The 23,947-nt window shown below is 38.3% G+C and overlaps 1 protein-coding gene across 1 annotated transcript in view; it reads right to left on the bottom strand.

Moving 5' to 3' along the window:
- Positions 1-23,947, bottom strand: part of LOC133654974 (rho-related GTP-binding protein RhoN-like) — a 50,457-nt gene that overhangs the window by 6,176 nt on the left and 20,334 nt on the right. Inside the window, exon 4 of the mRNA XM_062054847.1 lies at positions 9,804-9,913. Within this exon, the coding sequence (XP_061910831.1) occupies positions 9,804-9,913 (110 nt within the window). The remainder of the gene's footprint in view (positions 1-9,803; positions 9,914-23,947) is intronic.

The raw sequence follows: 23,947 nt of genomic DNA, 5'->3' as shown, positions 1-23,947 counted from the left end.
CAAGAGTGTGCGAAAAGGTAATCGGCGCAAAGGGTGGCTATTTTGAAGAAACTAGAATATAAAACATGTTTTCAGTTATTTCACCTTTTTTTTGTTAAGTATATGACTCCACATGTGTTCATTCATAGTTTTGATGCCTTCAGTGACAATCTACAATGTAAATAGTCATGAAAATAAAGAAAACGCATTGAATGAGGAAAAGGTGTGTCCAAACTTTTGGCCTGTACTGTAGATAAGACTTTCCCTTAATGTAGTGACATTTACTAAGGTTTTGTCGCCTTCTGTCTCGACAAATACGATGGAACATCTCTTAAAGACACGAACCAAAGCTCTCAGTTCACGCCATAACCTTTATTCGCTCATTCTTAGAGTAAGACTTTTAATGAGGATACAAAATTTGCCTTTCCATTGTCTTTGACCAGTGGTGTTCAAAGTGCGGCCGGGGGCCATTTGCGGCCCGCAGCTAATTGTTTACCAGCCCGCCACACATTCTGGAAATACTATTGCAAAACTATAAAAAAAACATTAAAAAAAAGTGGAATGAGGCGAAATCTAACGAGAAAAAGTTGCAGTGTTGACACAAAGCTGCCATGCAGGCTGTTTCTTTATTAAAAATTTTTTTGCCATTGCTCAAAAAACAAAAATAATGACAAAAAATCCATGTTATAATGAATTATTTTCTAGGCTCCAATTACTTCAAATATTTCACTTTAAAATGTTTTATGTGGTAAATATTGCATATATTGTGTAGATGCCATATAAAAACATTGTTTTCTTTGACAAAAGAGCATAAAACAAACAAAATAATAGTTCAAACGTAAAATCTACAGATATATCTGAAGTTGATCTCCTAACTTAAGTGTTGAAAGTAAAAGAAAAACCTAATAAAAATGTATCACCTTGTGAATGGGGCACCTCTTGGATCCCACATATATTTAGTGGTACTTTATTTATCTTTTCACTGCGATTACTCAAAAATATTAAATAATTAAAATCAATGGTGTCCTGCCTTATTGATCTTTTAGGGCTCTAATTACTAAATCCTGCATATTTCAGTTTTACTATAAAAAAAAGGTTTTTGACAGAAAAGCCGTAAAAACTTTTTTTATTATTATTACTTTATATCAACTTGAAGTTGATATAGAGATTTACTGTAAGCGTTAAATAAAAAATAATTCAAGTCATTAAAATTTTAACATTTTAATGACTGAGACCCTTTATGGTCCCCGGGACCCCTAAAGGTAAAATAAAAATTAAAAATCCATATATTTTGTTATGGTTTGAAAATGAAAAATATCAAAATGGCCTCCACGTGCTTTAATTTTTCCGTGTGCGGCCCTCAGTGGAAAAAGTTTGGACACCCCTGTCTTTGACAGTGACGTAGTGTGAGTGATTCTCCTCTGCCAGAATTACGGTACTAAACCGCTTAAATGGCTTAATGTCCACTTTTATGTTGTTTTCTATGTTGTCCAGTGTTCTTACACAGTGATTCTCAAACGGTAGTACATGTGCCACTAGTGATATGTGGGCTACATCTAGTGGTACGCCAAAGAAACACTTGATTAAAGTATAGTGTTTCATTTTTTTAATATTCAAACAGTGTTATTGTCCAAACTGTGTGTAATGTTACAGTGGCCAAAATATTGAATGTACTCGTTAGATAAAACTTAGACTTAGACAAACTTTATTGATCCGTGAGGGAAATTGTTCCACACAGTAGCTCAGTTACAAAGGATGGATAGGATAATGCAGGTATAAAGTAGACTAAAAATGTACCATAGTAGCAATATAACATATATGTAAGATTTACATATTATATATACAGTATACAATACATACTGATATATTATTAAATTATATTATATTTTATATAATATTTACAATATATAACAAATCCCAATTACCATGTGCAATATTACAGTTAGTATATATAGTTAATATTACAAAACCTTTGCGTTGTTTTAATGAATACTTGGGTCTACAATGCTACTCTATTTTAATGTTGGTCATTATGGAGCCAAGTGTTTCTCTGGTGGTCCTTGGTGAAAAAAGTTTGAGAGAGCCACTGTTCTAATGGTACTATGCATCCCTTGAGCCTCTTCATGACCACTTCTCAGACAAGTTGGTTCGCTTTAAAAGTTAGATTTTTACAGCGTCATGAAGATGAAACTGCCTCCGAGTCGCCCTAGCTAGGAAAAAAAGGGCTTCGCTACACATCTTGAAATAAAGCTCTGCCAAATATGTCAGTCAGCTACAAACGTGGGTGCTGTAAATTTGATCATTTTGTTTTTCTTCAGCAAATAAGTTAGTTATGTACCCATTGTAGCTATTCCTTAGCATAGTTGTATGTGATATATATATGTATATATATGAGCAGAGCAGAGAGCTCTGCTCTGCTCTCTGCTCTTTCTCTCTCTCTCTCTCTCTCTCTATATATATATATATATATATATATATATATATATATATATATATATATATATATATATATATATATATATATATATATATAGCATCTATTATGTTTGGCAAGTGCACAGTTACAGTGTACATGTAAAAAGTGATAATAGCACTTGATGAAGCCACTGTTCACCGCTCATTAGCATTAAAGCTACAGACAAAATGGCGTGTTGCCAGAAGAGCATATTAAAAGCAATTTTAAACTGTACATTTCACCCTCAAGCTATATTTTGGCCACAATCTTTTAAAAACACTATCGTAGGCCCTATGACGCTTGCGTAAATTGGTTCAAATTAGAGATGTCCGATAATGGCTTTTTTGCCGATATCCGATATTCCGGTATTGTCCAACTCTTAATTACCGATTCCGATATCAACCGATACCGATATATACAGTTGTGGAATTAACACATTATTATGCCTAATTTTGATGTGATGCCCCGCTGGATGCATTAAACAATGTAACAAGGTTTTCCAAAATAAATCAACTCAAGTGCCATGAATTGATTTACTTGGACCCCGACTAAAACAAGTTGAAAAATTTCTTCGGGTGTTACCATTTAGTGGTCAATTGTACGGAATATGTACTATACTGTGCAACCTACTAATACAAGTTTCAATCAATCAATCAAAAGTTATGGGAAAAAATGCCAACATGGCACTGCCATATTTATTATTGAAGTCACAAAGTGCTTTATCTTTTTTAACATGCCTCAAAACAGCAGCTTGGAATTTGGGACATGCTCTCCCTGAGAGAGCATGAGGAGGTTGAGGTGGGCGGGGTTGATGTGGGGGTGGAGGGGTTAGGGGGTAGCGGGGGTGTATATTGTAGCGTCCCGGAAGAGTTAGTGCTGCAAGGGGTTCTGGGTATTTGTCTGTTGTGTTTATGTTGTGTTACGGTGCGAATGTTCTCCCAAAATGTGTTCGTCATTCTTGTTCGGTGTGGGTTCACAGTGTGGCGCATATTTGTAACAGTGTTAAAGTTGTTTATACGGCTACCCTCAGTGTGACCTGTATGGCTGTTGATCAAGTATGCATGGCATTCACTTGTGTGTGTGTGTGTAAGAGCCGCATATATTATGTGACTGGGCCGGCACGCTGTTTGTATGGAGGAAAAGTGGACGTGACGACAGGTTGTAGAGGACGCTAAAGGCAGTGCCTTTGAGGCACGCCCCCAATAATGTTGTCCGGGCGGAAATTCGTGAGAATGGTTGCCCCGGGAGATTTTCGGGAGGAGCACTGAAATTCGGGAAAATCGGGAGGTTGAAACCGATACCGATAATATCGGCAGGCCGATATTATCGGACATCTTTAGTTGAAATAATAAAATAGCGGAAGATTGGTCATTTTAAATTGAACAGTTGTAAGTTTAAAGTCCAAAATAGACCAACGCAGGAGCCTGTTGAGGTAGATTTTGACAGTGGATCTAAAGTCACACATACCAGATTTCATTCTGTTTGTTTGTGCAGAGATTAGATGAGGAAGGCAAAGGATACAACATTGAAGGAGAGGAAAGCGATTAGGAGTCAAGAGCTATTTGTCAAGCTTAGTAATGCTGAGAGAACAGCCTCACTTTGAAGAAAAATTGAAGGGCACCATAATCGCTTTCTTTGTCAACAACGGTTGTTTAAAACGCAGCGGGGAAAAAATGAAACATTGAAAGGATTACTCGAGCAGATCGACGTGCTTTTGTTTGCGTTAGAATCGAGAACTGGTCGACGTGTTACTCTGGCATCCCGAGCATGCATTGTGAACTGTGTGAATTCACCACTGCCAATGGGGTCAGAGTTCAAGTTGATGGATCTGAGAATTTGTCCACCCTACAAGTTACGTGTTTTGTGTTGGGCTGACGATGTCACTGCTGAATGATGAGGGATGCCCACCAAGTCAACGGCTGGGCTATGCAAAACATTCCCACACAGCAATTGGAATTAAACAACAATCAATCAAAAAAAAAAGTGATTCCATGAAGATTCAAGATTCAAGATGCTTTATTGTTGTCCATTCTTTAACATGTACAAGACACATAAGAACTGAAATTTCATTTTCGGCAGTCCCACTAAGAGCAGACATACGCTACAAGGGGACAAGACGGGACCGCCCACGGATCAGCCACTTACAGCGCTCCTTAAAAAAGGTGACATTGGGAAAGGGGGAAGAGTAAAAAAAGTATCAGTCTAAGGCTGGACCCTCGGGAGGGGTCCAGACTGAGAAAGTCTCATTTTGTATTTTTAAGAAAATACATTTGTTGTTTAGATTACATTAGTATTATTATTTCTCAATGCACCATAATCATCATACATTATGGCGAGTCAAGGAAATGTAAATATTAATTCAGAAACCCAAACATTACTGGTTAAAATTATTTTAAAACCGAATCGCATTTAAAATGTTGAAAGATTGCCGGCACTCATTTTTCCATTATTCACAATCCTAACTCCGTGGTAAACAAATCAATTTGCTGATTTAATCAAAGCAAACGCTTCTGATATAAATATGAATTTTGAATAGAGTGATGGGGAAAAAATGTAGACTATGCCTTTGTCTAAGCTAGCTCTTCAAGTCCTGAACTGCTGACTATTTACCAAAACATGTACCCGATTACACCAAAGCCCCCAAAGTCGGATTGAAATAAAATTTCTCACACCTTAAGGCAGACCTGGGCAAAGTAAGGCTCGGGGGCCACATGCGGCCCATTAAGATTTTCAATCCGGCCCGCCGGACTTTCTACATAATTTTTTTAGACCTTTAACATCAAAACTGTCGCCGCCATTATGGTGTGCTGTGCTGTTTTTAAATGACCCCAAGTCTTGAACTATAAAAAGTATTTCAATGGTTGAAATCTGCGCTTTTGGGTGTTTTACGAGTTATTACGGTAATCTACGTCACAGAAGCTCAGACCGGAACAAACCAGAGTGGGCGGGGTTTGTTTTCAGAGCAGCCAGCCCGAAATGCATGTGTCAGGAACAGATGCAGAAGCAAATTTTTACAACAAATGTCTGCATAAAAGTGATAATATATCATATTGTAGGTGTTTATTACCCTTGTTTGTTTGTTGTGTTTTGCTTGATTGTAAAAGATGTCTATGGAGGAGCTGGTCTAAGAAGTAAAAGAGGAGCGACGTTCATATGTTGTTAATAGTCAGTGTTTTATTGTTCATAGTTAATATGGTAAATCCTACTTTCTTTATTTTCGTGTACATTTTGGGTGTCCCATTCAGTAAAAAAAACTGTAAAATTCCATTCCGTATTTTTGAGGTGGTTTGTCATAACTTTTTTTAAACTCTATCAGACATTGTGACTTTTGGTGTTAGTGTTCCTGAAAAAGAGGGACCCAAACACACATTTATACACACATACACATTGCCCCCCCCCCAAACACGTTTTTTCTCTCAATGTGGCCCCCGAGTCAAAATATTTGCTCAGCTCTGCCTCAAGGAGATTGAAAAATTTGAGCAAGATTGGTAGGAAATACTCATCTAGAACTTAGCAGCTAATTATCCACAAGTCCTTGATCATTTGGCTAATGATTAAGATTGTGTGTATTGATGTATGTTAGTGAATCTACAACACAAAATGTGCTTGAAATTTTTTTAATCTAATGGATAATATTGTTTAGCATACCTCAAAAATGGAAATGTTTATAAGGCTTTGGTGAGGATATTCTAACAATATGCAATACAAACAGTCAACATACACAGAACATAAACTCATGCTAAATAAGACGGACTACATTTACACTGCAGGCCAAAGTGGCCTAAATCTGATTTTATTTAGATCTGATTTTTTCCAGCTGACTGTGTACACTGCAAGTAAAATGTGATTTTATCAGACTTCAGTGTAAACGCGCAAAGGCCCCGATGTCGCTTGCATGCAAACTTCGATAAAGTGAAAACAAAGGAAGTTGACCAGGAGGAAGTCGCGACTAGTACAAAACAAAACAAAAGTCGCAACATCTTAAAAATAAGTTTTTTTTACGTGAAAGTAATATAGTGTATGAATGGATGTATATAGTGTAAAATATTTGGGAGAGGCAGCACGGTGACAGAGGGGTTAGTGCATCTGCCTCACAATACGAAGGTCCGGGGTTCGATCCTGCGCTCGGGATCTTTCTGTGTGGAGTTTGCATGTTCTCCCCGTGACTTACATGCACCAGGGGATATGTTGATTGGTAACACTAAATTGGCCCTAGTGTGTGAATGTTGTTGGTCTATCTGTGTTGGTCCTGTGATGAGGTGGCGACTTGTCCAGGGTGTACCCCGCCTACCGCCCGAACGCAGCTGAGATAGGCTCCAGCGACCCCAAAAGGGACAAGCGGTAGAAAATGGATGGATGGATATTTGGGAGGGTTGTAATCTTTTAATGGCTGTAAAGTAGAGGAGACACGGACATCAGCGTGGATAGGATAGGATAGGACTTTATTGTCATTGCACAAGTACAACGAAACTATGTTTTCAGCACAAACCCGTTCAAGATTAGACAAACAGTGTACAGGGTTACAGAACAGGAACGCTGATGGGTCGCCACGAGGCGCCCCGTAAAAGATAAGAAAATGGTCAAACGCTGGGGAAGAACATGAGTAAAAAAATACAATCTAGACTGGGCTCCTTAGGGGGCCTAGTCTGGAGTGGGAAAAAACCTCCATGCCATGCACACATAAACATGTTACATTTAATCACGACAACTCGCAACAGAGGGGCGGGGAGTTGGGGCCCTGGAGGGCGACTGCTGCTATGAAGCGCTGCCAGCCGTCCATCACCCCGAGGGGAATCAAGCGGTGGTGAAGGTGTGGGGTGGGGGAGGGTGTGTGTGTGTATATACCCATTGTCTTGGGTGTGTCGATGTAATGTTCATAGGCTCGGGCCGTTCTGCATGCAAGCAAAAGTTCGACTCCAGGTGTCGTTGAGGAGGGAGGGAGGTCAAAAGCGTCCACGGGATCTGCGGGAGCTTTATTTTTCAACTCACTTGTAAGCAAATGCGCCACAGCGTCAATTCCGGCTATTTCTTCGGAATCAAAATATATACTTATATATTTTTTTTAAATGTTTTTATTTTTTATAAATGTAATGATAATGTCAATGAGGGATTTTTAATCACTGCTATGTTGAAATTGTTACTAATATTGATACTGTTGTTAAAGTTAAAGTTAAAGTACCAATGATTGTCACACACACACTAGGTGTGGTGAAATTTGTCCTCTGCATTTGACCCATCCCCTTGATTACCCCCTGGGAGGTGAGGGGAGCAGTGGGCAGCAGCATAGCCGCGCCCGGGAATCATTTTTGGAGATTTAACCCCCAATTCCAACCCTTGATGCTGAGTGCCAAGCAGGTTGATAATATTCATTTTTGTTTGACTGCTTTTAGATTGTTTTGTGTCATGTTTGTTTGTCCTCTCAATTGCTCTGTTTATTGCTATTCTGGATGTTGCTGGGTTGAGTTTGATTTTGGAATTGGAATTGCATTATTATGGTATTGTTGTGTATTGTTTTGTTGGATTGATTAATAAAAAAAAGATATACTCATAAATTATACATTAGGTCAAGAAAAAACACAGAAGCTATTTCATCCCTACAAGCCTGTTTCCCAGGTTTCCCTACTCTTCGGGGGATTTTTTCTCTCCCTGAAGAGCAGGGAAACCTGCAAAACAGGCTTGTAGGGATGAAATAGCCTCTGTGTTTTTTCCTGACCTAACGTATATTCCACTCCACCCCGGCATTGAGCACTGGATAACGGATAAACCACAGAAACCTCGACTATATTCATAAATTACATATAGCCTATTATTTGCGCACCGGAAATTAGGTCGTCCGTCTTAAATAGAAACCAAAACCAAATGTTGTAATGAAATACGCACTTTCGCTGGAGACTGCTTTTTTCCCTGCGCACACGAGTGATGTAGCACACCCAGAACTGACGGACAAATCACATTCGGGTCGCATTCAGGTCGCATTGCGTTTAGACTGAAGTCACATTTGAAAAGATCACATTTCAATCGGATTCAGAACTACCTCCTGATGTTCCCTGAATCTGATGCCAAACGATCAGATTTGAAGCACTTTGGAGCGTTTAGACTGGCCAAAAAAATGTGATCTGTGTCACTTCAGGGCAAAGAAATCTGATTTGGTATGCAGTGCAAACAGGGCCATAGTTTATTACAACAAATCACGGTATGTGTTCAATAAAAGACCCAGAAATGTGACCTGTGACCCAATGTGGGCTCTGCCCCTATATTTAAAAACACCTGCTTGACATTGTTATCACCATATATCCTGTGATAAAATGGCAACCAAGGTAATCAAAAAGGTTAACCAACGAACGAGATTTCTCTACAGAATTTCCTCTCTGGTCAACAAAAGCACCTTGAGGATTCTGGCGGGAACTCTCGTTCAACCCTTTTTCGATTACGCATGCACCTCCTGGTACCCTAGCACCTCCAAAACCCTCAAATCTAAACTCCAAACATCTCAGAACAAGCTAGTCAGGTTACTTCTAGACCTCCACCCCAGATCCCACCTCACTCCTACCCACTTCTCTAAAGTGGGCTGGCTCAAGGTGGAGGACAGAGTTAAACAACTTGGAGTTAAACAACTTGCACTGAGCCTAGTCTATAAAATCCGCTACACCTCCCTGATACCGAAGTACATGTCAAACTACTTCCTTAACGTAAATGACCGCCATAACCACAACACCAGGGGGTGCTCCACTAACCACGTTAAACCCAGATTCCGAACTAACAAAGGTCTTAACTCATTCTCTTTCTATGCCACATCAATGTGGAATGCGCTCCCAACAGGTATAAAAGAAAGGGCATCTCTATCCTCCTTCAAAACCGCAATAAAAGTTCACCTCCAGGCAGCTACAACCCTAAACTAACACCCTCCCCGGATTGCTCATAATCAAATGTAAACAATCAAATGCAGATACTTTTTCTTTTTTCTTATGCCTTCTGATCTCTCTCTCTCTCTCTCTCTCTCTCTCTCTCTCTCTCTCTCTCTCTCTCTCTCTCTCTCTCTCTCTCTCTCTATGTCCACTACTTGATGTCCATATCCTTCCCCCCCTCCACACCCCTGATTGTAAATAATTCAATGGATTATCTTATGTGATGACTGTATTATGATGATAGTATATATCTGTATCATGAATCAATTTAAGTGGACCCCGACTTAAACAAGTTGAAAAACTTATTCGGGTGTTACCATTTAGTGGTCAATTGTACGGAATATGTACTTCACTGTGCAACCTACTAATAAAAGTCTCAATCTCAAATCAATCAATGCTCTATTAGGGCTGCTGCTCTTTTTGCAAAAAAAAAAAAAAAAAAGTTTCCAATATGAGGCACTGACCTTTTTCACCACGCTGTCCAGCGTCTCTGGGCGACTTATGTCAAAGCAAAGGAGGACTGCGTCCGCGTCGGGATACGCTAACGGTCGCACATTGTCATAGTAGGCTGAACCTGAAAGTGACAAAAACACACAGGGTTGACAAACTGTACAGAATGTCATGTACTTTTCTTCGCGTCACTTAGGACTTTTTTTTAGTGGAAATCACTATGATTACATGTAATTATCATACACCACGAAGTGCTCAGCAAATGAGTGGGTGAAAGTCTATAGAAATGAACAATGGACGCTCGTCCATTCCTTTAATAAACCAACAGAGGGACGAGTCTAATGAATGGCTCGCACAACCTGGTAGTTGACAATGGGTCAGGGTTCAATTCCAGCATGGTCTGCAACACTTTTGTGGCCAAACACTGAGCTTCAGCAGTTTGACAGGAATTCCAATGACATTTCAAAGCACGACGCTCTAGTCCAGGGGTGTCCAAACTTATTCCACTGAGGGCCACAGACTAAAAAAAATCAAAGGATGAGGACAGTACAATGTTGTTGTTTTTTAAAGAAAAATTTGGCTCTGCTTTAGAGTCAGCATTTGAATTTGTTCTTGTTATATTACACTTGTTTGCTCTTTTAAGCCATTTATGTTTAAGGGAAAATATTTTTGTTATAATTTTCTGCAGGCCATTAAAAAAATAGCTCCGAGCCGCACTTGGGACACCTCTGCTATAGTCTAACATGGTTTTTCGGATCTAGAAAATACATTTTTTGCACGCTTTAATGACTTTTAAAAATGAAACGGGAAAACGCTCCAATAAATGCAACAGTGCAAACAAGCTGAACAAGTTAAACATTGTGAATTATTTTATTGTATGATATCAATTTTCTTAATTAGCTTAAGTATACAGCATATGTAGTTCCAGTATATAGTTCCCCTTTTTCTATCTTTTCATCTGATCCATGCTTAAGTATTTCAACAGGAAGGCCAAATGTTTCCAAACAGATGGAAGAGGATTTTCAAACGCTCATCATCGGCGGTCACTCAAACGAGTATGACGATCCTCCTGGTAGGGGTGTATCCCTTTATGGAGGATGCCTGTGCGTGACTTAGTTTAACGTGGGGAGACTGGTAGGGATGGGTATCGTTTGAATTCGAACTATTCCGATTCCGATTCCTGACGATTCCCGATTCCGATTCTTTTAAGAGGCAGGGTCAAAAAAAAGTTTAGGATATTTTAAATGAGCTAGCTTACCTACAGTCTTTCTGAATGAAATAGTCTGACATTCTCCATCAATTTTAATTCTATTAACTTTTGATGAACTTTACTATAAATTCCTCACAGGGCTGTTTTCAACTAGAATATAAATATCAAATCTATGAACTTGAATATAAATATTATAAATTATGAATACATTTTCCCAGGGGTACACTTTCCTCAAGAGAGCTTTATTTTTGAAAACCTCATGAAAACACATTTACACATAAGTGTATGATGCTGCAGGAAACCTCATGAAAACACATTTATACACACAAGTGTATGATGCTGCCGGTACTTAAAAATGTTACCGTGCTCCCACTGATGGGCTAACCTGGTGCAGAAAAGCAAATAAACAATAAGAAACAACTTGCAAAACCCAGTCCAGATTAGCAGCAGGTACAGTATAAAATCATAGACAGTTTTTGTTTAGGAAAATGACCATATCCGCCTTCTCAGGCAGGATGCGTGAGCGTTCTGGACAGATAGTGTCTCCTGCTGTGGAAAATACACGTTCGCTGGGTGTGGAAGAAGCTTGAACGCATAAATAGGAGAAAGCGAGATATGACAGCAAAGGATAAGTCTTTTGTTGGTTCCACCGGACCACCACCATGCAGCAGGGTCGTCAGACATAAGTATCGGTGGAACGTCCTGATACATCTGCAGCTCTCTCTCCACTCGTTTCTTGATGGACATGGAGCTCTGTTATTTCGCGGTTATTTCTTTTTTTTTGTAAAGTAAAGCCACACTTTCGACCGCCGACGCCCGCTATCCATGCTTGAGCTTGACTGACTCGCTCGGCTATGCTAACACTTCCGACGGTGGGCGCTTCTTCGTTGGTGTTCAGCGGCTTTTTCTTCCTGTTCGGCGGACATATTTTTTTCCGGTCGGCGGACTGGTAATAGGAATCGAAATTTAAACTTTTGAACGATCCCGTGAGAATCGGAAAGTTAGTCCCGGTTCCAATCGATACTCGATACCCAACCCTAGAGACTGGTACACAGACAGTCACCACACGATCCTTGACAGAATCGGGTCAGGGTCCAGTGGCATGGAGTCCAAGACAACTGGGGACCCTTTTCTGCTGCAGCCTTCTTCCGCCATCGCAGCCGTTGTGGTAGTTCTTAAATCTACCGTCTTCCGCCTGCTCCGCCGTTGAGGTCTTCACCGTATCCCTGGCTAGGGGGGCAGTCAGGTACTAGGCCTTTGCCAAGGGCCACCTGGGGTAACAGTAGTAAAGGGGTTAACTTCCTAGTGCCCCAATACCCCATAGAGGAGCCTCCACTGCCGGATGCACTTTAACGTCATGCCCAGGAAACTAACTCTAACTCTGCCGCGGCGTGACTATCCTCTTTAGAGACCGCGTCCTGTGCAGTGGACATTTGTGTTTTGCAAAACACAATTTGATTTATAACCAACAAAAAAAAAGAATCACAAACAAATGTCCAGTGCAAAGCTTGCTGCTTCTGAGAACCATATCAACAGGCAGTTACACTCTTTCAATTAATGTGTTCTTTGTGGCAACTATGGGGGCCAAATCTGGCGCCCGAGTTCAGTTCAAAACTTGGGAGACAAACATTTTTTTGCTCCTATTGTATAGAGCAGGGGTGTCCAAAGTGCGGCCCGGGGGCCATTTGCGGCCCGCAGGTCATTTTTTAACGGCCCCACGGCACATTTTAAAAATACGATTGAAAAAAAAACAAAAACATAAAAAGTGGTATAAAAGAGCAAACAGGTGAAATGTAACAAGAAAATGTTGCAATGTTTACTCTAATAACACAAAGCTGCCTTGCAGGCTGTTTCTTTCTTTAAAAAATAATATGAATCAAAATCAGTGTCATTATGAATTATTGACCTATTCAAGGCTCCAATTACGTCACATTAAATATTCCACTTTGAGATATTTTTTGGGGAAAATGTTGCATATTTTGTGTTTGCCATATAAAAAACTGAGCTGTTTTTTTTTTTTTAAAGAAGGGCCTAAAACGAACAAACAAAAAACATAAACAACAATAAAACTTAGAATTGACGGATAGATCTGAAGTTGATCTCGAGATTATTGTGTTAAAAGTAAGCAGTAAAAAAAAAATTATAATTTATTTTTTAACTCTTTAATGAGTAGAACCCTTTTGGATCCCAATATTAGTGTGATTTGTTTTTAAGTGTCATTGCTCAAAAATATAATAATGAATTAAAATCAATGTTGTTATGAGTTATTGACCTTTTTAAGGCTCCCATTATTATATAATCTCAAATATTCCACTTAAAAGTTTTATTGGGTGAAAATATTGCATATTTTGTGTTTTTTCCATAAAAAAACAGGATTTTCTTTGACAAAAAGAGCATACAACTTAAATCTTTAAAAACGTTATATTGACAAATATATATACCTAGTGTTGATCTAGAGCAGGGGTAGGGAACCTATGGCTCTCGAGCCAGATGTGGCTCTTTTGATGACTGCCTCTGGCTCTCAGATAAATCTTAGCTGACATTGCTTAACACGATAAGTAATGACTAATTCCGCTGGTCACAGTGTTAAAAATAACGTTCAAAATATAAAACATTCTCATGCATTTTAATCCATCCATCCGTTTTCTACCGCACCTGTTCAAGAAGTCGCATTACTGGTAAGAAGTATTTTATTTATTATTGGTTAGCTTCAGAATAACAGTGTTATTAAAAAGAATAAGAAACATATTATACTCTAAAAATGTTGGTCTTACTTAAAAATGCACATATTTAGTTGTATTCGGTGTTAAAAAATATGACATGGCTCTCATGGAAATACATTTCAAAATATTTACCTTTCATGGCTCCCTCAGCCAAAAAGGTTCCCGACCCCTGATCTAGAGATTTAAAACTTGAATAATAATAAAAAATAATAATACTGAATAATGGCACATTTTTTATATTTTTTTGACCAAAACCCTTTGGGGTCCCCGGGATCAAGCCTGAGTGGAGGCCTAAATGTAAAAAATATCAAAATGGCCCCCGCTTGCTTTGATTTTTCAGTGTGTGGCCCTCAGTGGAAAAAGTTTGGACACCCCTGGTATAGAGGAACTTGGACCACTGTAAACACATCGGCAGCTCCTTGCATTGACATTTCAACCTCGCTCGCAAACATAGAACAGTGGGGCCAAACTGATTTTCACAACTGAGGCGTTCCTCAAGGCTCCCCTTGAAGTCCTCTCCTTTTTGCCAGTTACACATTTTTTTCCGCAATGTAATTTACTCGATGTAACGATAAGGTGATGCAGTCAGTAATCATTTGTTCAACTTCTTTATACGAGTAGTGTTCCCTTGTAGGTCCTCTTTTTTTGACAATTCAGTTGAACATCCCTTTCTACCGTACCGAACATTTCTGAATACATGTACCATTACCCCCCTCCCCATTTCTTTAACAGAAATGCCCATGCCCATATTTTGTGTATCTTCCGCATTTAGCCAGATTTGTGTTGCGCTCAAACTGTGTCCCCTCAGCAAAACATGTTCATGCATGCGTGTCCATGTATTTTTTTTTTTCATTGATTGTTGGCCTTCTTACGCATAATGCCACTGGATTTCACACATACACACACGCTATCTCACTTTCTTTTGTGCATTTGGGCATTTCGCGGGTTGTGGATAATGTCTTAGCATCCGCACCCCCAGAGGTTGATGATGATTCACTCATTAAGGGAGCGAGAGACACATGGATGCGTGTCTGACAAAGTCCCTGACGGTGATGGAGCCACTTTTGACAGGGAGCAGCTGTGGTCAAACTACAACTTTCTCTCCATCATTGCATTCTTCGTTACTTTTTTGTGACACCAGAGTCAAAACAGGAGATGCTTTCTCAAATAAAAGCCAGTCACTAAGTGAAGTCATGTCATGTAGAGGATCTGTGACTGTTGTTTTTGTAGTAGAGGCTTGAGAACGCTGAACGCTGCTGTCATGTCTTTGAAGAGAATTTGTAGTCATTGCTTAAAAAAACAGGAGCACTTCTGTCATAGAGGCTCTCTGTATTGTGTTTTTGTAGGTAGTCTATATTCTTAAAAACAGCAGAGACCCCCTGTCATATAGGATCTTTGACTCATGTTTTTGTAATACAGTATATTCTTAAAAACACCAGAGCGCTCCTGTCATAGAGGCTCTTTGACTCGTGTTTTTGTAGGTACTGTATATTCTTAAAAACAGCAGAGCACTCCTCTCAATAGAAGCTCTTAGACTTTGTTTGTGTAGGTAGCTTGGCACTCAGCATCAAGGGTTGGAGTTGGGGGTTAAATCACCAAAATGATTCTCGGGCGCGGCGCCGCTGCTGCCCACTGCTCCCCAAGGGGATGGGTCAAATGCAGAGGACAAATTTCACCACATCTAGAGTGTGTGTGACAATCATTGGTACTTTAATCTTTAATCTACTGTATATTCTTAAAAACAGCAGAGCACTCCTGTCAATAGAAGCTCTTAGACTTTGTTTTTGTAGGTACTGTATATTCTTAAAAACAGCAGTGTCCTGTCAGAGGATCTTTGACTCGTGTTTTTGAACTACTGTATATTCTTAAAAACAGCAGAGCACTCCTGTCAGAGGATCTTTGAGTCGTGTTTTTGTAGGTACAGTACTTTCTTAAAAACAGCAATGTCCTGTCATAGAGGATCTTTGACTCGTGTATTTTTTTGTAATACAGTCTAGTCATAAAAAAAAGCAGAGCGCTTCTGTCACAGAGGATCTTTGACTCGTGTTTTTGTAGTACAGTCTATTCTTAAAAACAGCAGAACGCTCCTGTCATGCAGGACCTTTGAGTCGTGTTTTTGTAGTACTGTATATTCTTAAAAACAGCAGAGCACTCCTGTCAAAGAGGCTACTTGACTCGGGTTTTTGTAGGTACTGCATATTCTTAAAAACAGCAGTGTCCTGTAATAGAGGATCTTTGACTCGTGTATTTTTCTGTAATACAGTCTATTCATAAAAACAGCAGAGCACTTCTGTCACAGAGGATCTTTGACTCGTGTTTTTGTAGTAGTCTATTCTTAAAAACAGCAAGGCGCTTCTGTCACATGATCTTTGACGCGTGTTTTTGTAGTACAGTCTATTTTTAAAAACAGCAGAGTGCTCCTGTCATGGAGGATCTTTGACCTGTGTTTTTGTAGAACAGTCTATTCTTAAAAACAGCAGAGCGCTCCTGCCATGGAGGATCTTTAACTTGTGATTTTGTAGTACAGTATATTCTTAAAAACAGCAGAGAGCCCCTGTCATACAGGATCTTTGACTTATGTTTTTGTTGTACAGTATATTGTTAAAAACAGCAAAGCGCTCCTATCAGGGGATCTTTGACTCGTGTTTTTATAGTACAGTATATTCTTAAAAAGGGCAAAGAGCCGCTGTTATACAGGATCTTTGACTTGTGTTTTTGTACTACAATGTATTCTTAAAAACAGCAGAGAGCTCCTGTCAAAAAGGATCTTTGAAGACTGTTTTCATAGTACGTCCTCAAAAATAGTTGAGTTCTCCTGTCATAAGGGATCTTTTTTTTTTAAATGTTGGTTTATAACATTTTTGACATACGGTTGACAGAAATACATACCAAAATGTAATTTTTTCCACCCCAAAATAAAAAATCTGTCAAATAAGTACAGGGAAATATTGACATAAAGCCATAGACAACTTCACTCCTGAATGTCCCCAACACGGTGCAGCAATACCCAAAATGCTCATCAATTATCTACCTTTCAATTACTTTTCAATCGGAGTTAAATTGGAGATCAGCCTCTTTTACATATTTTAGGAAACCACACCATACTTCCTGAAACTTCACAGAACAACCGTTCAATGTCAGCCTAATTTTCTCCAATTAAAGGAAATAAAGAATATCTCCAACCCAGCAAGTTTGGCAGGGAGGCGCTGCAGCCTTCCAATCTAACACAGCCAACAAAATAGTAAATGCTACCAGACTCTTTGGATTTGCTGAGAGAAGATGACAGAGGGGCTACCCCCAAATAGTCTGCTTAGAGGATTCGGTTCAATGTTTTTGCCAATTACCAAAGACAAAGTATTAGAAATGTCTGTCCAATAACTACACAGGGATGGGCAGAGCCTAAACATGTGTATTGAGCTAGCTGGAGACTGGACACGGATCACATATCTGTTTGATATTCCGTCATACATCCTAGCCAGTCAGACCTTCGCATAAGCTTGCGTTGAATAGGCTGTGTCTAGCACAAATAAAATACTTATGATCTCTACTTAAGATCTCTGTCCAGCTATCCTCAGATAGGGTCACTCTCCCAAAGGGACTTAAGGGAATTCAGAGACTCAGGGCGTAAAAGAAAAAAATGCATATAAATATGTGTAATAGGGGTGTGCGAAAAAATCGATTCAAACTCAAATCGCCATTCTCACGTTGTACGATTCAGTATCGATTCTCATTTTTCAAAAATCGATTTTCTTTTTTTTCCTTTTTTTTTTTCTTTTTTTTAATCTTTTTTTTAAATTTTCGTTTTTATTAATCAATCCAACAAAACAATACACAGCAATACCATAACAATGCAATCCAATTCCAAAACCAAACCCGACCCAGCAACACACAGAACAGCAATAAACAGAGCAATTGAGAGGAGACACAAACACGACACAGAACAATCCAAAAGTAGTGAAACAAAAATTAATTTTATCAACAACAGTATCAGTATTAGTAACAATTTCAACATAGCAGTGATTTAAAATCCCTCATTGACATCATTAGACATTTATAAAAAAAAAAAAAAAAAAATGAACAATAGTGTCACAGTGGCTTAAACTTGCATCGCATCTCATAAGCTTGACAACACACTGTGTCCAATATTTTCACAAAGATAAAATAAGTCATATTTTTGGTTCATTTAATAGTTTAAAACAAATTTACATTATTGCAATCAGTTGATAAAACATTGTCCTTTACAATTATAAAAGCTTTTTACAAAAATTGCATGTCAGCAGACTGGGGTAGATCCTGCTGAAATCCTATGTATTGAATGAATAGAGAATTGTTTTGAATCGGAAAAATATCGTTTTTGAATCGGAAAAATATCGTTTTTGAATCGAGAATCGCGTTGAATCGAAAAAAATCGATTTATAATCGAATCGTGACCCCAAGAATCGATATTGAATCGAATCGTGGGACACTCAAAGATTCCCAGCCCTAATGTGTAATCAGTCCTCAGAAACACATCTAAATGTCATAGAGCAGTGGTCCCCAACCAGCGGTCCGGGGACCGGTACCGGTCCGTGACGCATTTGCTACCAGGCCGGAGAGAAACATTAAATGAATTATAAAGGACTGCAAATTATCATCGGTACTTTAACTTTAACTTTAATTTTCTCCGACTTAACTTTGGCCTGTCCCACTTGACCAGGGGTGTCAAACTTGTTTTCATTGAGGGCCACACCGCAGTCATGGCTGCCATTAGAGGGCCGCTTGTAACAGTAAATAATTAACGAATTTGCCTATGAATTAAAATAGTTTTTAAAAAAATTCCATAAAGAGTAAAAAAAATCTGCAGATTTTACCACTGTTTTGTACAGAAAAAAACTGGCAGCTTAGTTACCAGTGAAATATTGTACTGTAAATTATATGGTGTCTTTTATTATTATTATCTTTACAACATATTACTGTAAATAGAAATACAGTACCGCTGTCTAATTTAATTTGGGCAACTCAGATGCCATTTTTTTACCATGATAAAATGTGGTACCATAAAATCATCAACCGTGGATTATCAGTAAAAAAAACAACTTACAGTTCAGTTGACAGAATTTTACTGTAAAAAAACAAACATCGGTTGTTGTTTTTTCCAACTTACAGTAATATGCTTTAAAAAAAAAAAAATCCCTAAATGTTACAGTAAAATCTATTGGTCATATTTCTAGTGTACAATTTGATGGATAACTTGCTTCGAAATCATAAGTTAAGCAGATATTTAAGTATTTATTTGGACTTTGTCCAACAAAGTCAGATAATATAATATTTCTTGCAATATTGGACACAATTTTTTTCCCCTGTCATACTACAAAAAAAAACCTAATACCTTTAGTAAGAACGTCGAGAAAGAAAATATAAGGTATTTCATTGAAACATATTATTTTCAGGCTTTTGCGGGCCATATAAAATGACGTGGAGGGCCACATCTGGCCCGCGGGCCTTGTGTTTGACACTTGTGCACTGGACACACCAATGAGCTTGTTTATAGATGTACAATAAAACTCCTCATGGGAAGTTGCCAATTGTTATATTTGTTATAACTTTGTGACATGATACAATGCACATTAATGAACATATCAGACAGAAAAGTGACAGATTGTAGCCAAAGGCTGATTTCCATGATCTGCATCTCATTGCAAAGAAAACACTAATTCAGCGTTATAGTGAGTTGTATTTTTCATGCACTTATTCTTGCTGTATTTATCTGGCACAAGTGGAAAGTCGGTCCCTGAAAATAATGCCTACATTGACCCGGTCCGTGGTGCAAAAAAGGTTGGGGACCACTGTCATAGAGGATCTTTGACTCAAGTTTTTTTGTAGTAAGTCCTTCAAAACATCAGTACCTTTCTTCCTTATGCTTTTCTGCTTCCATGTGGTACTGATTGGAGTGAAAGCCTTTAATGGACACTTTGTAGTTGGAACTGGTGAAAGGGGTCCGTCCTCCTATAGACACACCTTAGTTCAAGGTTCCATGATGTTCACTAATCCATGTTCTGCACTAATGCATATTGATCTGGTTATTTTTTTTTTCCCTATGCACTCTCGGCTGTGAAGTAGAAGGGTCCCCCTCGAGGCCGATATATGCCGCTTGTTGTAAAGCAGCGCCACAAAGAACCCCCGGCCCATCTGTCCCGGATCCTACATGGATCCCTTAAAGAGCCTTTAGTGTCAACCGCTGGTGAATAGCAGTGTTGGTGGAGTCTTGTCATTACTTATAAATTATTTTTCTTACTTTCCGCTAAAGTATGTTTAGTGTGCGGGTAGCTTTAGCAAGTAGTTTTCTCTTATTTTTCATCTATAGTTCACATATTTGCTAGCCTACTTGTGAAATATTTGTTTAAATTGTCAGGCATTACTACAGCACATGTATTAATAATAAAAATGTTTGCTACGGTACAGAAGCGTACCGAGTTACCACAAGGAACACATTGAGTTGCGGACAGGAAGTAGTGACTGCCTTGTGTCTACTCCGTAAACAAACTGTACCTGGAGCCCAGCACGAGTCATGACTTGCAATAGTGTTAAGGAGAAACCAGAACTTTAAAAGCGTCTTTACCGGTGAAATACGTACCGTATTTTCCGGACTATAAGGTGCACTTAAAATCCTTTTTTTTTCTCAAAACTCGACAGTGTAATGTATGGAATAATTCTGGTTTTGCTCACCGACCTCGAAGCAATTTTATTTGGTACATGGTGTAATAATAAGTGTGAACAGTAGATGGCAGTCAAACATAAGAGATACGTGATAAGAGGTATGATGGCAATATCACTCAAGTAAACAACACCAACATTTTATATGTTCCATTGAAAATATAGAACATTACACACGGCATTTAAAAATCTATCAAAATATTTTAGTACAACTTTGGTAAGCTATGATGCCGCTCCGCTTGATGGATTGTACTGTGCTTCAACATACGAGTATTATTATGGTGTGTGTATAAGGTAAAACATTATCTGGTGTTTTGTTTCGCAATATTATGCAAAAGCAACATTTCTTATCTTCTGGTACCTGCTGATGTGTATTTGGGATCTGCATAAATCCTGAAAAATTGCGCACGTTCGCCTTTGTAGTCCGTAGTCGATAGGCTTCTTCTTTTTCTCTTATCGTCTTGTTATGGGACATTCATCCTCCGCTATTGCCATTTGTAATATAAAGTAGTGTAAAGTTCTTACTTATATTTGTCTGTAAACTCGCCATGAAAGCGCTAAAACATACCGGTATAGTGAGTTTACATTATTCACCCAAGGAACTTTAGTTATCAGAGTTCCGGTCGGACGTTTTTTTTGTTGTTGTTTCCGGATGAGAAGTTGCTTCTCCGTTATTGATTTAAGTAAAGTCTGAATGTCAAACAGTTAGCTCCATCGTTTGACACTTCCACTCCCGTCCTTGCACGCTACACCGCTACCACAAAGATGACGGGGATAAGACGCTATCGAAGGTGAGCCACGTAAATAAGACCACAAACAAAACGGCGCATTCGGTAGCGACTGTCAGAAAGTGTCTTCAAGATAGTCTGTAAAACATCATCTATGCAACATTTTAACCGAAGAACCACCATTACATGTTATGTAGACCCCAAGGAAGTGTTGTCAATTTAACATTTTTTTTACAATATGACTACTTTAATGCGCCCTTTAATCCGGTGTGCCTTTTATATGAAAAAAGATCGAACATAGACCATTCATCGGCAGTACGCCTTATAATCCGGAAAATACGGTAAATGGACAAAGACAAGTAGATAGGACAAAGGCAGTGTGCCACCATTGTTCAGTAGAGACCAGAGCTACAGATCAGCTAAGACTGTTCTGAACCATAATTAGGAATTACCGTTACACCCCAAGGTATTGTTATCTGTAAATCAAACATTTATCCACTGACTCCAACTAGGTGTGTCCCACTCATTTCTTCCCATTTTGCCCATTAATTTGTCACCAAATGTGAACCTATAGTTGCGCTAAGAGGAATCTAAAGTTTTAATGAGGCAGGATGCCTGGGCGAGCAACCTTTTAATGAGCCCTGCCGGGCAACGTCTCTTGACTCGGAAATGAAGGCGGGCATATTTATCTATTCTACATTTATGCTAAATCGTGTTAGCAATTTTCAACGCTCTTATCTCCCTTTCTCACTCAGTCAGAGCTTGACTGAAAATTTAAAAAAAAATGAAATGAAAGACATTTCTGTCGTCATTCAAGCTGTAGGATAACAGATAAGGGACAATCGGTCCGCCTGTTATATCTTTTCGTCTTCGTGATGCTCTGCATAATTCAACAGTGCGCGCTCGCACACCTTTAATCCTCCCTTATGACATCTTCCATCACAGCAACAGTAGTGCTCATTAATATTAAAGTCATGTTTGTCCTTTTTTAAAGTAATGTGGCGTTTTTCTTTTTAACGTAGAAGACCTTTTGTTTTGAGATGCATCTTCAGCACTTTTGACTAAGCACTAGAGGAGAACTCCCACTTCACTGATATGGTTTATTATTCAGCAACGCCGTCTGCACGCAAACACACGCTGAGTGAGGCTAATTGCTTACCATACGCCTGTAAACAATCCAAGATGCCCCGCAGAGATGATGATGTTTTGCCTTTCATTCTTGCATCCCCCCGAATGACCAAACAAAAACATACCCATTTGATTGATACTCACCATATGTATTTTGAGTGATTTATCTTCTAAAGGGACAATATAGAAATGAAACATGGTTCTACCCTGGAGTAGTCTGTCAAGCTTGTATTGCATTTCCGATTTGCTGTCCACTGAAAATGACAACGCTAATAATATTGTCAGAAAAAGCTGGCAACACAAGTGAGTGTGATGGTGTTGGCATAGTCATGGTTTGGGGCTGCATGAGTGCTTTCCGTAGTGGGGAGCTGCAGTTTATCCAGGCAAAATCCGGCCTGCCTGACGTTTCCCATTTTTTACATCGCAACCTTAGCCACTAATATGAGTTTGGTTTTTAAATGATCGTAAGTCTGGAACCGTACAAAGTATTTTAATGGTTAGAATCTGCGTTTTCAGTAGATCACAGCAGCTCTATTTTTTTATATATATATATATATATTTATATATACATGTATGCATGTATGTATGTGTGTGTATATATATGTATGTATGTACAGTACAGGCCAAAAGTTTGGACACACCTTCACATTCAATGCATTTTCTATATTTTCATGACTATTTACATTGTAGATTGTCACTGAAGGCATCAAAATTATGAATGAACGCATGTGGAGTTATGTACTTAACAAAAAAAGGTGAAATAACTGAAAAAATGTTTTCTATTCTCGTTTCTTCAAAATAGCCACCCTTTGCTCTGATTACTTTTTCGCACACTCTTGGCATTCTCTCGATGAGCTTCGAGAGGTAGTCACCCGAAATGGTTTTCACTTCACAGGTGTGCCTGAAGCTCATCGAGAGAATGCCAAGAGTGTGCAAAGCAGTAATCAGAGCAAAGGCTGGCTATTTTGAAGAAACTAGAATAGAAAACATGTTTTCAGTTACTTCACCTTTTTTTTGTTAAGTACATAACTCCACATGTGTTCATTCATAGTTTTGATGCCTTCAGTGACAATCTACAATGTAAATAGTCATGAAAATAAAGAAAACGCATTGAATGAGGAAAAGGTGTGTGTGTGTGTGTGTGTGTGTGTGTATATATATATATATATATATATATATATATATATATATATATATATATATATATATATATATATATATATATATATATATATATATATATATGTATATATATGTATATATATATATATATGTATATATATGTATATATATATATATATGTATATATATATATATATATATATATATATATATATATATATGTATGTATATATATATATATATATATATATATGTATGTATATATATATATATATATATATATATATATATATATATATATATATATATATATATATATATATATATATATATTTTTTTTTTTATTTTTTTTTTACACACACATATACGTAGGTCCCAGACATTTTTTTTTTCTATCACAATAATTGCCTAGGTCTGATCGAGGGGAAACACAAATTTCATGTATTATCACTATTACGATGTTCCGATCCGATATGTGTCTGATATCAGCAAAAAAAACCAAAACAAGATTGGATTATATCGGCTTGCTTCTAAAATCACTGATAGAAGCATTC

This window comes from Entelurus aequoreus, linkage group LG08 (assembly GCF_033978785.1).
Source record: "Entelurus aequoreus isolate RoL-2023_Sb linkage group LG08, RoL_Eaeq_v1.1, whole genome shotgun sequence".
Classification (NCBI taxonomy): domain Eukaryota; kingdom Metazoa; phylum Chordata; class Actinopteri; order Syngnathiformes; family Syngnathidae; genus Entelurus; species Entelurus aequoreus.
The sequence above is the reverse complement of the archived record's forward strand: the minus strand, read 5'-3'. Positions and strand labels throughout refer to the sequence as shown.